Below are 14,185 nucleotides of genomic sequence, written 5' to 3'. Positions count from 1 at the left end.
AGCTTTTATGATGTTGTCGTGCTGTGCTTGCAGACTTTGGATGCTCAATCATCCCCCTGTTCTGAAATAGCCTCCGTTTCTTTTCTGCCACAACTCAGTCAGCATTTCCCACTATCTGGCAGTCTACTGGTCATTAACACAGTGGTTTGGCTTCTGTAAGCTGCTGAGGTAGATCTTTGACGAATTTGTAGTGTCCACCAGGGATACTATCCTGATGTGTAACAAAGGAAAAACTATTGCAGCATACACAAACAGAGAGAAAGAGTGGTGGGCGGAGATCCCATCCAACGATGAAAACAAATAACCAAATAATGAAAGTGGACTGCACTGAAGAAACATGAACAATGAAGAAAAAGCATTGCCAAATAAAAAAAACTAGTCACTCGGAACAACTGGTAGCCAGGTAAATATCATAACAGGGTGTATACGACCCGGGACAATCGGGAGATCCGGGAAAAACCCGGGAATTTTTTCATCCGGGAGAAAACCGGGAAAAACCCGGGAATTTTTTAGAATTCCGTGAATTTTTCATTATTTTAGGTTTCAGTTAAATTTTTGCAATATTGACTGGTAAGAATCGATTCTCTAACAAAGGAATCGATTCTCTAACAAAGGATATTACTCTATCCCGCTACTGCAGAATAATACTACAACAATAAAACGTGAACGAGAAAAAAATATGAAAATAAAACATAAATTGCAAAGGAAATGTGCCATATACAACAACAAAACACAGTGCTCATACAAACGTTTGCCAACAACAAAATGTGTCAAAGGTGATTACTCTATCCCGCTACTGCAGAATAATACTACAACAATAAAACGTGAACGAGAAAAAAATATGAAAATAAAACATAAATTGCAAAGGAAATGTGCCATATACAACAACAAAACACAGTGCTCATACAAACGTTTGCCAACAACAAAATGTGTCAAAGGTGTTAGGAAGACAATGCAATGCTTTATAACAACAAAATGTCTCCGATGAGAGTGACGTCACAACGGTTTAACTAGATTCGTTATAGGAGTTACGAGCGGGCTCATGCGCATGCGCAGTTGAGTGGTGGGGCAAACCGATGTATCTGACCCGAATGACAATTACGGGGGTGGAGGGGGCGCCAAATTCATCTTCTTGAGAAGAAAAAAATCATGTTTCACAAAGAGCCTAGCATCCAGCGCACGTTGGTCTACCGATTACTCATGATTTTGAAACGCATCCCTCTTGGTTTTTGAACGCACTCTGTAAGTTGATTTCTGAATGAATCATAAGTTAAATTTTGAATGCGTGCCTAGTGTACGTGATGTCTGTCAGGGGAATCCTCGTCGCATCCAGAAATAAACTTTCCTGCAAGCAAAAGGGGACCGGGTTATACGAGCTGAGCAGAGTAAAGCCGAACGAGTGAACGCCAACCGCTGTCTGATTATGTGGTTGATTGGGCTTGGAATGATCAGCTGTGCTATAATTACTAGCGAAATCCATAGTCAGACTACCAGAGTGGAAATAAACGACTAACAGGAATAACAGGTAAGAAAGATTACGTATTATCTTCTCGGTGTATCCAAGAAAATGAAATTTTGTCAGAAAATTTTTGGCCAGATCGCTCCACTTGTAAGGGCCAGGTGTACAGCCCCCTTCTAGCAGCCGATTAACTTCTATTCTGGAAGTAGGGCGGAAAGTGGTTTGTACGAACATCATAACGCCTAACCGGAGAATAATCAGGGATAACTACCGGTGATTCTGGCAGGGTTAGTGAAGTTTACCAGCGACTACATTTTGACAAAGGCAGGAATAGTTCCAGAGTTAGTCATGACAAGATTGATTGTTAGAACGAGGAACGGGGACATCACACCAATTAGGGAAGAATATGACGATTCCAAATTTAAGTAAAAATCTCGTACTACTACTTTTCGATCTCATGCTCGAGAAACTGGGGCGTATGAATGAAATGTGAAACTATTTTCTAACATTAAACTATTTGCTTGTAGTAGGCCTAATAGGCATTTTATGTTGGTCTTCGTGAATTATATTCTGTCGTGTTATAAAAATGACCATTTGTGCAAAAACAGTCTCGTTTATTTGGTATGTGTTACAATTTCTGCAGTGTTAGAAAGACCTAGTTCGTTTTATCTAGCAGACAGCGACAAAATAAACGTAATCAGATTTGAGACACCACACCAGTCATGGGTAGTATTTGTATTAACAACTTACGCAGCATTAGACACCGATATTTCGGCCTCTTTTCTTTTCTTTTCTTTATACGGGCTTCCTGCGTCATCGTAGCTGCCAAAGCGCGGTGGCGCCTCTTACCTGGCGCTCTCTGACGACTGCTGAAGCGAACCTATTTCTAACAGGTCGCGGGAAAATATTGCGAATGGCTGTTTGAAAAACGTTGCTTTCAAAGCAAATTTACTCTTTCGCAAGTGGAACTATGAGTGAGAATGTGCGATGAGTTACTTAAATCACAGAGCGTTTGATGACGAGCGATTAGAAGTATTTAGAGCCCAGATCAGACAATCGTGTCGTTATTATGAGTAAATTGATGTAGTGCTACGGGAAGCTCTCGCTCCTCTGCGGTAGCTAATTTATTTGTGGAAAACTTTGAGAACAAGTCACTGGACTCGGCTAAAAATTTTACTGGCACATTTGTGTGATGTATCTTAAAGTGTAACACGGACAAGAAAAATCAACATTATATGTGAAAGCTTAGCTTCTGTTGCAGCTTATTAACCTTAGAGACCAATGTTGTACGTGAAACCTTTGCTTTTCTTGTAGCAACACTATGTATATTAATTTAAAACATTAACTTTTCCTGTTTGTGTATCCGCGCTACTTAACAGTGATATTGCTATTAGCGGACTACATCACGTGTCCTACGCTCTGAATATCCGCTGTCATCGGCTGGCGGGATCACGTGACATGAGCAATGACTCGCTTACAAAAGCGTATCGTAATCTCGATTACATGGTTCGGAAAGTAACATGCGGTGTTTGGTGGGATTCGAATTTATACTTTTGTGATACGAAAATATACAGCGTACTTATTGATGCAAAAAATAAAAAAAAAAACTGTCACTTAATAGCACGGAAAAAGTGTGTTTTCATCCGGGAGGAAGTGTATTTTTAACCGGGAAATCCGGGAAAAATCCGGGAATTTTTTTTCCTTGTCCACGTATACACCCTGACTAAACATGGAAAGAAGTTTCTGTATATGAGAAAATGGTCACTTCAAGTGAAAGGAAGATCACTGAAGAAATAAAAAGATTGCCGAATGACAAGAAAGATGACAGGCAAAAGCTGCAGATAACACACAGAAGGAACAGAAAAGACACCAGAAAGGTGGTTAATTCTGTCAAAGAAAATACATTTTTAACAATTGTTAAATATGCTACCCAGTGCCGAACTGGTATCCGTAACTTAGTTTCTGACCCCACAATCACACCCGCAGAAAAACCTGCCCCTTGGACCCACCCACTACCATCTACTCAGCCCCACCACAGGTGAAGCGTACAATATCAAGGATAGAGCACCCAATACTAGTTTCTGGAAATGGGAACTTTATCTAAAACACATCCTCACATCCCAGGAGCCCCTTGGACTGGAGAGTTGTGTGCACGTAAAAAGGCGGGTGTTGGCGCAATGTGCAGCGGGAGGGAACAATGTACTGCGTGACGCTTAAGCCGTTCCCCCTTGTCTTTTTGTAGTTTGTGTTCTGGGGTGAAAGTAGAACATTTAATGTTGATTTTCATGTTAGTTTATGTCTCTTGAAAGTTACTTTCTCATGTGCCATTATGCAATGATTAGTTTATGTTGAAAATTTAAGACATGACCCTACACACAACAAAATTATTGTGTTTCGTTACGTTTAGGGATAGACAGTGTAGTGTAGTTGAATAGGAGCATCTGTCCATTACAATAAAGTACCTTTTGTTATGCAGTGCACAGATTTTGGGAGAGTATACAGTTGTAGAAAACTATGTAAACAAAATTTTAGAGTATTTAGCAGGAAAAAAAAACATTTTTTTATGTTACAAAAATCACATAGGTACTAATTCCCCACTAGGTTTTCACGAAAGTTTTGATGCCATCGATATTCACAGATGGTGTTCAGACTGCTCTGTACTGTGTATCATTGTAGAGAGGTAACTGAAAATGTCATCGGTTCATATTAATGCACAAGTGGCATCTGCATGCTAACAATTTCCTATTGCACTCAAAATGATTAAGTGTCTCACAAACAATGGCTGCAGCATCAGGCAATTTGGCAGCTGACTCATCTGAAGGGTCTATCGGTATCTTGTACATCAAACATTTATTCCCATCCCTCTCAAAAAAAAAGGTCTGTAATAGTTCAGAAACATCCCTAAAACAATATTCAGTGCACAGCAGTTTGAACAGTCTCTGAAAATTGCAGGCATCAAAACCTTCATGGACCCTTAGTGGAGAAATGGTGCTCACATAAAGAAGAGTGTAATTATTGCGGTAGATCGCTGTCACTTGAACAATCTGTTAATTTAACACTCTTAAATTGTGTGTACATAGTTTTATTACACTCTGTAGTCGTAAATATTACAGGTGTATTGTTGAAGTACGTAGGCAAGCAAAAGCAAGAATTGTATAATGGTACACAGTGTAACACTGTCTTCAAACATAAGGTTGGTGTGAACACCACAGCTCCTCATGAGGCACACATGTTATGCCCCTGCCTTCCTGACTTCCCCTACTTGAACAACAGTGCCACCATAGCAAATGAGTGGCAGAGTTGAAAGAAGTAATAAATTGCTGTAAATATGTAGGACTGACTAGAGATTGAACACTGAAACTTTGTGTTAGTGGTCTGAGGCACTAAGCCGCTCATTAGAATGGAATGCCAGCTGTGTGAAATTCCTAGGAATGCAATTGGATAAAAATTTATCAAGGGCCTGGCATATACAGTACCTCACAAATAAATTAAATGGTGTAACATTTGCAGTGATGATATGCAATGCTACAGGCGTGAAAATAAGGAAAATAGTATATCAGAGCGACTTCGGATCGGCAATAATATAATAATATATGAAATTATATTTTGAGGTAGTTCAAACGGTCTGTCTCAAATATTAAAACTTCAAAAACTGTCATTAGAAATTTGCGCAGTGCAAAGTGAAGAAAATCGTGTTGCAGACTTCTATACAAATCTATGTATAGTAAGCATTCCTTCACTGTATGTGTATGAACTGATTAGCTTTGTACATAGTATGTTGTTGTTGTGGTCTTCAGTCCTGAGACTGGTTTGATGCAGCTCTCCACACTACTCTATCCTGTGCAAGCTTCTTCATCTCCCAGTACTTACTGCAACCTACATCCTTCTGAATCTGCTTAGTGTATTCATCTCTTGGTCTCCCTCTACGATTTTTACCCTCCACGCTGCCCTCCAATGCTAAATTTGTGATCCCCTGATGCCTCAGAACATGTCCTACCAACCGGTCCCTTCTTCTTGTCAGGTTGTGCCCCAAAATTCTCTTCTCCCCAATTCTGTTCAATACCTCCTCATTAGTTATGTGATCTACCCATCTAATCTTCAGCATTCTTCTGTAGCACCACATATCAAATGCTTCTATTCTCTTCATGTCCAAATTATTTATCGTCCAATGGCTACACTCCATACAAATAATTTCAGAAACAACTTCCTAACACTTAAATCTATACTTGATGTTAACAAATTTCTCTTCTTCAGAAACGCTTTCCTTGCCATTGCCAGTCTACATTTTGTATCCTCTCTACTTCGACCATCATCAGTTATTTTGCTCCCCAAATAGCAAAACTCCTTTACTACTTTAAGTGCCTCATTTCCTAATGTAATTCCCTCAGCATCACCCGACTTAATTCGACTACATTCCATTATCCTCGTTTTGATTTTGTTGATGTTCATGTTATATCCAACTTTCAAGACACTGTCCATTCCGTTCAACTGCTCTTCCACGTCCTTTGCTGTCTCTGACAGAATTACAATGTCATCGGCGAACCTCAAAGTTTTTATTTCTTCTCCATGAATTTTAATACCTACTCCGAATTTTCCTTTTGTTTCCTTTACTCCTTGCTCAATATACAGATTGAATAACATCGGGGAGAGGCTACAACCCTGTCTCTCACCCTTCCCAACCACTGCTTCCCTTTTGTGCTCCTCGACTCTTATAACTGCCATCTGGTTTCTGTACAAATTGTAAATAGCCTTTCGCTCCCTGTATTTTACCCCAGCCGCCTTCAGAATTTGAAAGAGAGTATTCCAGTCAACATTGTCAAAAGCTTTCTCTAAGTCTACAAATGCTAGAAATGTAGGTTTGCCTTCCCTTAATCTATTTTCTAAGTTAAGTTGTAGAGGTAGTATTGCCTCACGTGTTCCAACATTTCTACAGAATCGAAACTGATCTTTCATGAGGTCAGCTTCTACCAGTTTTTCCATTCGTCTGTAAAGAATTCACGTTAGTATTTTGCAGCCGTGACTTATTAAACTGATAGTTTGGTAATTTTCACATCTGTCAACACCTGCGTTCTTTGGGATTGGAATTATTATATTCTTCTTGAAGTCTGAGGGTATTTCGCCTGTTTCATACATCTTGCTCACCAGGTGGTAGAGTTTTGTCAGGACTGGCTCTCCCAAGGCTGTCAGTAGTTCTAATGGAATGTTGTCTACTCCCGGGGCCTTGTTTCAACTCAGGTCTTTCAGTGCTCTGTCAAACTCTTCACGCAGTATCGTATTATCTCCCATTTCATCTTCATCTACATCCTCTTCCATTTCCATAATGTTGTCCTCAAGTACATCGCCCTTGTATAGACACTCTATATACTCCTTCCACATTTCTGCTTTCCCTTATTTGCTTAGAACTGGGTTTCCATCTGAGCTCTTGATATTCATACAAGTGGCTCTCTTTTCTCCAAAGGTCTCTCTAATTTTCTTGTAGGCAGTATCCATCTTGCCCCTAGTGAGATAAGCTTCTACATCCTTACATTTGTCCTCTAGCCATCCCTGCTTAGCCATTTTGCACTTCCTGTCAATCTCATTTTTGAGACGTATTTTCTCCTTTCATCAATTAAATTCAATTTTTTTTCTGTTACCCAAGGATTTCTACTAGCCCTTGTCTTTTTACCTACTTGATCCTGTGCTGCCTTCACTACTTCATCCCTCAGTGCTACCCATTCTTCTTCAACTGTATTTCTTTCCCCTATTCCTGTCGGTTGTTCCCGTATGCTCTCCCTGAAACTCTGTACAACCTCTGGTTCTTTCAGTTTATATAGGTCCCATCTCCTTAAATTCCCATCTTTTTTCAGTTTCTTCAGTTTTAATCTGCCGGCCGGAGTGGCCGTGAGGTTCTAGGTGCTACAGTCTGGAGCCGAGCGACCGCTATGGTCGCAGGTTCAAATTCTGCCTCGGGCACGGATGTGTGTGATGTCCTTCAGTTAGTTAGGTTTAATTAGTTCTGTGTTCTAGGCGACTGATGACCTCAGAAGTTAAGTCGCATAGTACTCAGAGCCATTTGAGTTTTAACCTACAGTTTATAACCAATAGATTGTGGTCAGAGTCCACATCTGGCCCTGGAAATGACTTACAATTTAAGACCTGGTTCCTAAATCTCTGTCTTACCATTATACAATCTATCTGATACCTTCCAGTATCTCCAGGATTCTTCCACATATACAACCTTCTTTCATGATTCCTGAATCAAGTGTTAGCTATGATTAAGTTATGCTCCGTGCAAAATTCTACCAGACGGCTTCCCCTTTCATTTCTTACTCCCAATCCATATTCACCTACTATGTTTCCTTGTCTCCCTTTTCCTACTCTCAAATTCCAGTCACCCAATTCCAGCCACCCATGACTATTAAATTTTCATCTCCCTCCACTACCTGAATAATCTCCTTTATCTCATCATACATTTCATCAATTTCTTCATCATCTGCAGAGCTAGTTGGCATATAAACTTGTACTACTGTAGTAGGCGTGGGCTTCGTGTCTATCTTGGCTACAATAATGCGTTCACTATGCTGTTTGTAGTAGCTTACCCACACTCCTATTTTTTTATTCATTATTAAACCTACTCCTGCATTGCCCCTATTTGATTTTGTATTCATAACCCTGTATTCACCTGACCAAAAGTCTTGTTCCTTCTGCCACCGAACTTCACTAATTCCCACTATATCTAACTTTAACCTATCCATTTCCCTTTATAAATTTTCTAACCTACCTGCCCGATTAAGGGATCTTACATTCCACGCTCCGATCCGTAGAACGCCAGTTTTCTTTCTCCTGATAACGACGTCCTATTGAGTAGTCCCCGCCCGGAGATCGGAATGGGGGACTATTTTACCTCCAGAATATTTTACCTCCAGAATATTTTACCTCCAGAATATTTTACCTCCAGAATATTTTACCTCCAGAATATTTTACCTCCAGAATATTTTACCGAAGAGGACGCCTTCATTATTTAACCACACAGTAAAGCTGCATGCCCTCGGGAAAAATCACGCCTGTAGTTTTCCCTTGCTTTCAGCCATTTGCAGCACCAGCACAGCAAACCGTTTTGGTTAGTGTTACAAGGCCAGATCAGTCAGTCATCCAGATTGTTGCCCCTACAACTACTGAAAAGGCTGCTGCCCCTCTTCAGGAACCACACGTTTGTCTGGCCTCTCAACAGGTACCCCTCCGTTGTGGTTGCACCTACGGTACGGCTATGTGTATCGCTGAGGCACGCAAGCCTCCCCACCAACGGCAAGGTCCATGGTTCATGTGGGGGGGGGGGGGGGGGGGGGTACGTAGTAACCCTAGTTTATTTGTTGCAGATCTTCTCTGGTACATTTAAAACATCAGGAATGAGAATAATTGTATGTTGCCCACCCATTGTTTAAAAGAATTGCTTAATATTAATTTAAAATCACTGGGAAAAAAAGAAAGAAAAACCCTTACATGACAACCTGGTGGAGAAATGTTATGTCATGAAGGATGATCTGAAAATTTGAGCAGGGGAGGACGCGTACTTCAGATCGTTCGTTATTAAAATAAGATGTCAATTGTGTGTTAGTTTTATATCCTCTATAGTATATTATATTAATTGTATTTTTAAGAAAAAAAACTGCAAACAAGTTTTTGTGTTTTGGCAAGTTTCCTGTATATTAAGTCAGTGGCAGTCAGTGACTTGCAATTGTTTGTTATGTTACAAACTTTTATTCTCCTCTAGTCTGTAACAATAATGACAAACAAGCAATTGAATTGTCCCAGAAAATTAAGTAGATTGGATTTATTATACAGTGGAACCTCCCAGTAGGAATATAAACAATGTAGGAAAAGATAGATCGTCACTTACTGTAAAGGTAACATGCTAAGTTGCAGACATGTACAATTAAGACACTTACATATAAGCGTTTGGCCCCAGCCTTTGTTGGAAGAAGAACCAAGCACACCTCACACACACATGACCATCAATTCCGGCAGCTTAGGCCAGAATATTCTGCAGAGCAGACTGCAGCAATATTTCACCTGTGGGGGATGATAGGAATTGAAGCAGAAAATGTGATGTGCTTGCACACAAGTAACAGAAATGTCCATATATCCCTCTCAGATGATGACACGAATCATATACGAATCATGAGGTTTATGTTACATGCTGCTGAAAAATTTGTGTTCGGTTTATATGTAAAGTGTGCTAACAGATTTGCATGTAGTATGTATTGCCACTTTCCCTCTAATCTCTCTATTATATTAAATACCCTAAATAAATCACATATTAATGGAAATGAACTTTTTCCAGTGCTTGATGTAGAATCTTTACTGTTAACAAGAGATAAAAATTTACTTCATCATAATGCTTAAGATAAAATAACAGCAGTTGTTACGTTTTTATCTTGTTTGTTATTTTAACAGGGTGAAACAGAAACTGCTGATGAATGGACACATTTGAAACTAGAGTTTTTGAAGCCAGAGAATATCCGTGATGCAGACAAAAGAAAGCCTACTGACCCAAACTATAATGCTAAAACACTGTTTGTTCCAGAATCTTTCAAGAAAACATTGACACCTGTAAGTAATGATCAGTTTTTAAAAAATGAAAAAAATACCTGTTTGAACAACAATTAGCTGTTAGAAACTATTTGTATGATATTTATTAACAATTAACTGTGTTTAGGAACAGCAAAATTGTGTTTCAGTCCTATTTTTTGTTGCAGATTGAGATGTTTGCTTTTTATTTGTGACTTATTTAATGTTTTGTTTATTATGTTGAAAGGCAAAACATACAGTTTCCTTACAATATAATTATTCAAGATGATGCATCTGAGAGATATATACTAGAAATCTACAAAACACAAAAAGGTTCTACAAGGGCTGCCCAGAAAGTAATGCACTGTATTTTTTTCCTTCAACAATTCTTTGTATTGAACATAATGAGAATATGAGAATTACACCCATGAAGGAATGGTGTCTTACCTGCACATCCGATTTGTCCACATAATCTCCATCCCGTTCTATGGCCATCCTCCAGCACGAAACAAGGGCGTGTATGCCCTGTCGGTATCAATCCTGTTACTGGTGACGGAGCCAGTGCTTTACTGTGTGTATCATCTCATCATCCTCATAATGTCTTCCATGAATGGCATCCTTTAATGGCCCAAACAAGTGGAAGTCTGAGGGGCAGCCGTGGATGGTCTCCCCAACTGCTGCAAATCGTGGAGCTCCACCGAACTGCCTTCTGATGGCCTCACCCTCCATGCCCAGTATAATGACTGATCAGTAAACAGTGAATGTTGTTTAGTTTATACATACGTTTATATATACATATGTGGATGCAAGTGTGTGTGTGTGTGTGTGTGTGTGTGTGTGTGTGTGTGTGTGTGTGTGTGTTTCTATATCTGTCAACAGCAGACGCTCCATAGACTTTGCACAAGCGATTATGAATATCCCCCACAGCTCCTTTCTCTGCAGACGCCATTTTGAAATTGTCATGCAGCTACATTATCTATTGGAAGTAACGGAAACTTGGTGCACTCACTCAGGAGACTTCAAATAATACATACGTAATATTTCGCATTCATAGCATTGTTTTCGGGTGAGGGGGAAAAAAGTGCTGTTCGTTGCTTTCTGGGCAACACTTGTAAAAAGAAAAATGAAATTACATGTAACAAAATCTGAGAGCCAAAGTACTGGGTGACTATAATTAAAGTGCAGTTAACTTACAGAGGTACAGTGTGGGCCGTAATTATTGCATGACAGAGAGACATAGTAGATACGCTAAAGCATTAATGCGGAAACTATTTACTCGGAAAAATGTCACTGAGTGCTCACTGAATGCAAGAAAGACATATAGAAGTGTTTCCAAATGTTATGGACTAGGAACAGGATGTGGGCAGAAAAGTTCAAACAAGTAAGAAAGGCATTATGTCGATTGTATTATTAACTGTTGCTGACACAGTTTGGTCAGTATGAGCATTGGAGTCGTTGATGAGATGTTGTATAGTGGCCGAAACTGGAACCAATGTTTTTCCAGCGTAAATTGGTTCTGCATTAACCCATTAACATATCTACCGAGCTTCACTGTCATACAATAATTAGAGCCCACACTGTACCTCTGTGGAAAGCTTCACTTTAATTACGACTGCCTGGTAATTGCAGTGAGCTTTAATGCACAGTGAATTGTGGCAGAGCAGATGTAAACAAATGAACTCTGAACTTAGTGTGTCTGAGCAAACTACACAGTATTAGGTACTGGTGGTTCTAGCAGACCATCCCATGGACTTTCAAGACTACTGGCAGAATATTGGACATTGACTTACTGTCCTCATGACATGCCATCCACTGGAAACTAACTGTTTAACACATGATTATTAGCTGCAGTTAACAATTACTTACATTACAAACTCAATCCTATATTGGTTGGATCATTTTGTTTTCTAAATTAAATATTTTTTTATCCAGAACTACTGGCATGGGAATTTACATTTCAGCATTAACAATTTGGCTGCCCACATAATGTTAAGTTTAATAGTACTTCTCGAGCAACATCATTCACCAGCTACATTGAACACATCGGGGACGGGGTTCAGAGAAGTGAGTGAGTCTTACATAGAGAACAGTACGAAGTCGACATCAGTCAACTGCAACTCTCAGACTTGCAGTGTATTACGCAAGGACAATGAAGAAGTCAGATTTTTGCATTATTGTGTTGAAAACTGACACATTTTTACGTTATGTAGTGAAAACAGTTTTTTCGTGTAATTTGTTTTTGCGGAAATAAATTTTTCCCCCTACATAAGATTAGTGTGCTGTAAGCTTTATGTACATAGAGTGGCTATAAGTTACAGAAGCACCATTATTGGAAGGATGGCTGAAGACTGTCCTGTAGGTGCTTCCCCAGTGATATCAGTTAGCTGCCTTTTATTTACTACTGCTTGCTCTGTGGTTTCAAGAATACCCCGATAGCTGTAAAGGATAACAGTTATTAGCATGTTCCAAGAATCGAGGCCTATTTTCATTGAAAATTGTTAGTGCTATGAAATTGAATTTCTGCTCCTCATATTTACATTATCAAATAATTTACAGTGAGCACTGATATTTCTTACAATATTTTCACATTATTGCCAGATTTGTAATAACTGCAATGCCTTGTATTTTGAATGGTTAAGAGCCCTGTTGTTACTAATCAAACATGATGTGAGGCTGTGCTATTTGATATAAGAGATTTGTAGCCCCCGCTAGGTAAACACTATTTTTCATTTGGAGGAATCTAAAACACAGCGAAATCCCGATTGTACACTTTTCAAGGGTCTTTAAAAAAACTGTGTAAAATCTTGGAAATGATGTTTTAAGTGGTAAAAGTTAGTTTAGGATCCTCCTTGCATTTTCACACTATATGTACGATATATTTATGTAATAGGCATCACAATATGCCAGGGACTTGTTTATTAACTAATACAGTTCTATTATTTAATAAAAACTGTTGATGTAACTGGAACTATAATCCGTTCATCATAAGAATAATCCTGATGTAAACAAACACAAACCTGATGATTGGTCAGAAGCCGTAGCACATTTGTACTGGTGTTGTTACACTCCTACGTCTGCTTCACGTCTGCTGTGCAGCGAACTACCTTAATTTAAGTATTAACTGTATTTTTCTTACTTGTCACTTCTTCTTCCGTGTGTTTTTGCTTTTAGGAAGCTTTAATTGTCGAGTGCCATTAATAGTTCCATAGATTTCGTGTTTGTTTTGAGTACAGTCAGAGAGAGTCCCTTTAGTCAACCATTGTGCCAGTAGTGCTAGTGTTTGTTTTCAATACAGTCCAGAGACAGGTAGTGCTATTTTCATTGTTTTCTACAAGAAGTGGCTAGCAACCACAGTTTAGTGAATAAACAGTCGCCTTTAGTGAATTAGCAGTCTAGTTAAAGGTCGATTAACTCTCTTCAGTAAATTGATTCCTTAGGATGGATAGGATGTGTGACTGCTGTGTACGGACGCAGGAGGAGCTGGCCACTGTTCGCGAACAGCTGAGCGTGTTGATGGCCGCGGTCAGCCGTCTTCAGGCTGCTGCCTCGGAGTGTAGCGGCAGTGGGGAGTCTGGTGCGTTGCAAGGTACACCCGAGGTGTTACATGCTTCACCCACTGTCCCTGCTGTCGAGAAATCTTCACGGAACCGGGCGCAGTTGGGCCACCCTCGCCCCAAGAAGAGCGGCGGGTTCAGCGGCGTTCGCGGCGCACGAGGCGGAGGGTCAATGTGGAGGCTGGCCGTGTGGCATCGCCCGCTCTGCCTGTGAGTGGACATGTGGCTGCTCCTTCAGCAAGGTCCGAGCAGGCACACGGGGGGAGGGGTTTATTAGTTATTGGGAGCTACAACGTTAGGCGGGTGATGGAGCCCCTTAGCGAAATAGCGGGAAGGTCGAGGAAGAAGGCCAGTGTTCACTCTTTCTGCTTGCCGGGGGGTCTCATCCGAGATGTGGAGGAGGCCCTAACGGCGGCGATAGACAGCACTGGGTGCACCCGACTGCAAATTGTTGCTCATATCGGCACCAACGACTCCTGCCGTCTGGGTTCAGAGGTCATCCTCAGTTTGTACAGGCGGTTGGCGGAATTGGTGAAGGCGGAGAGCCTCGCTCGCGGGGTGGAATCAGAGCTAACTATTTGTAGTATCGTTCCCAGAACCGATCGCGGTCCTCTGGTTTGGAGCC

General features: G+C 40.3%; 1 protein-coding gene across 1 annotated transcript in view; it reads left to right on the top strand.

The window, feature by feature from the left end:
• The window catches only part of LOC126092089 (DNA mismatch repair protein Msh6), a 325,870-nt gene that overhangs the window by 96,797 nt on the left and 214,888 nt on the right, over positions 1 to 14,185 (top strand). The window contains exon 9 of the mRNA XM_049907512.1: positions 9,893 to 10,048. Within this exon, the coding sequence (XP_049763469.1) occupies positions 9,893 to 10,048 (156 nt within the window). The remainder of the gene's footprint in view (positions 1 to 9,892; positions 10,049 to 14,185) is intronic.

This window comes from Schistocerca cancellata, chromosome 7 (genome assembly GCF_023864275.1).
Source record: "Schistocerca cancellata isolate TAMUIC-IGC-003103 chromosome 7, iqSchCanc2.1, whole genome shotgun sequence".
Classification (NCBI taxonomy): Eukaryota; Metazoa; Arthropoda; class Insecta; order Orthoptera; family Acrididae; genus Schistocerca; species Schistocerca cancellata.
Note: the sequence above shows the minus strand (reverse complement) of the source record. Positions and strands in the feature narration are given on the sequence as shown.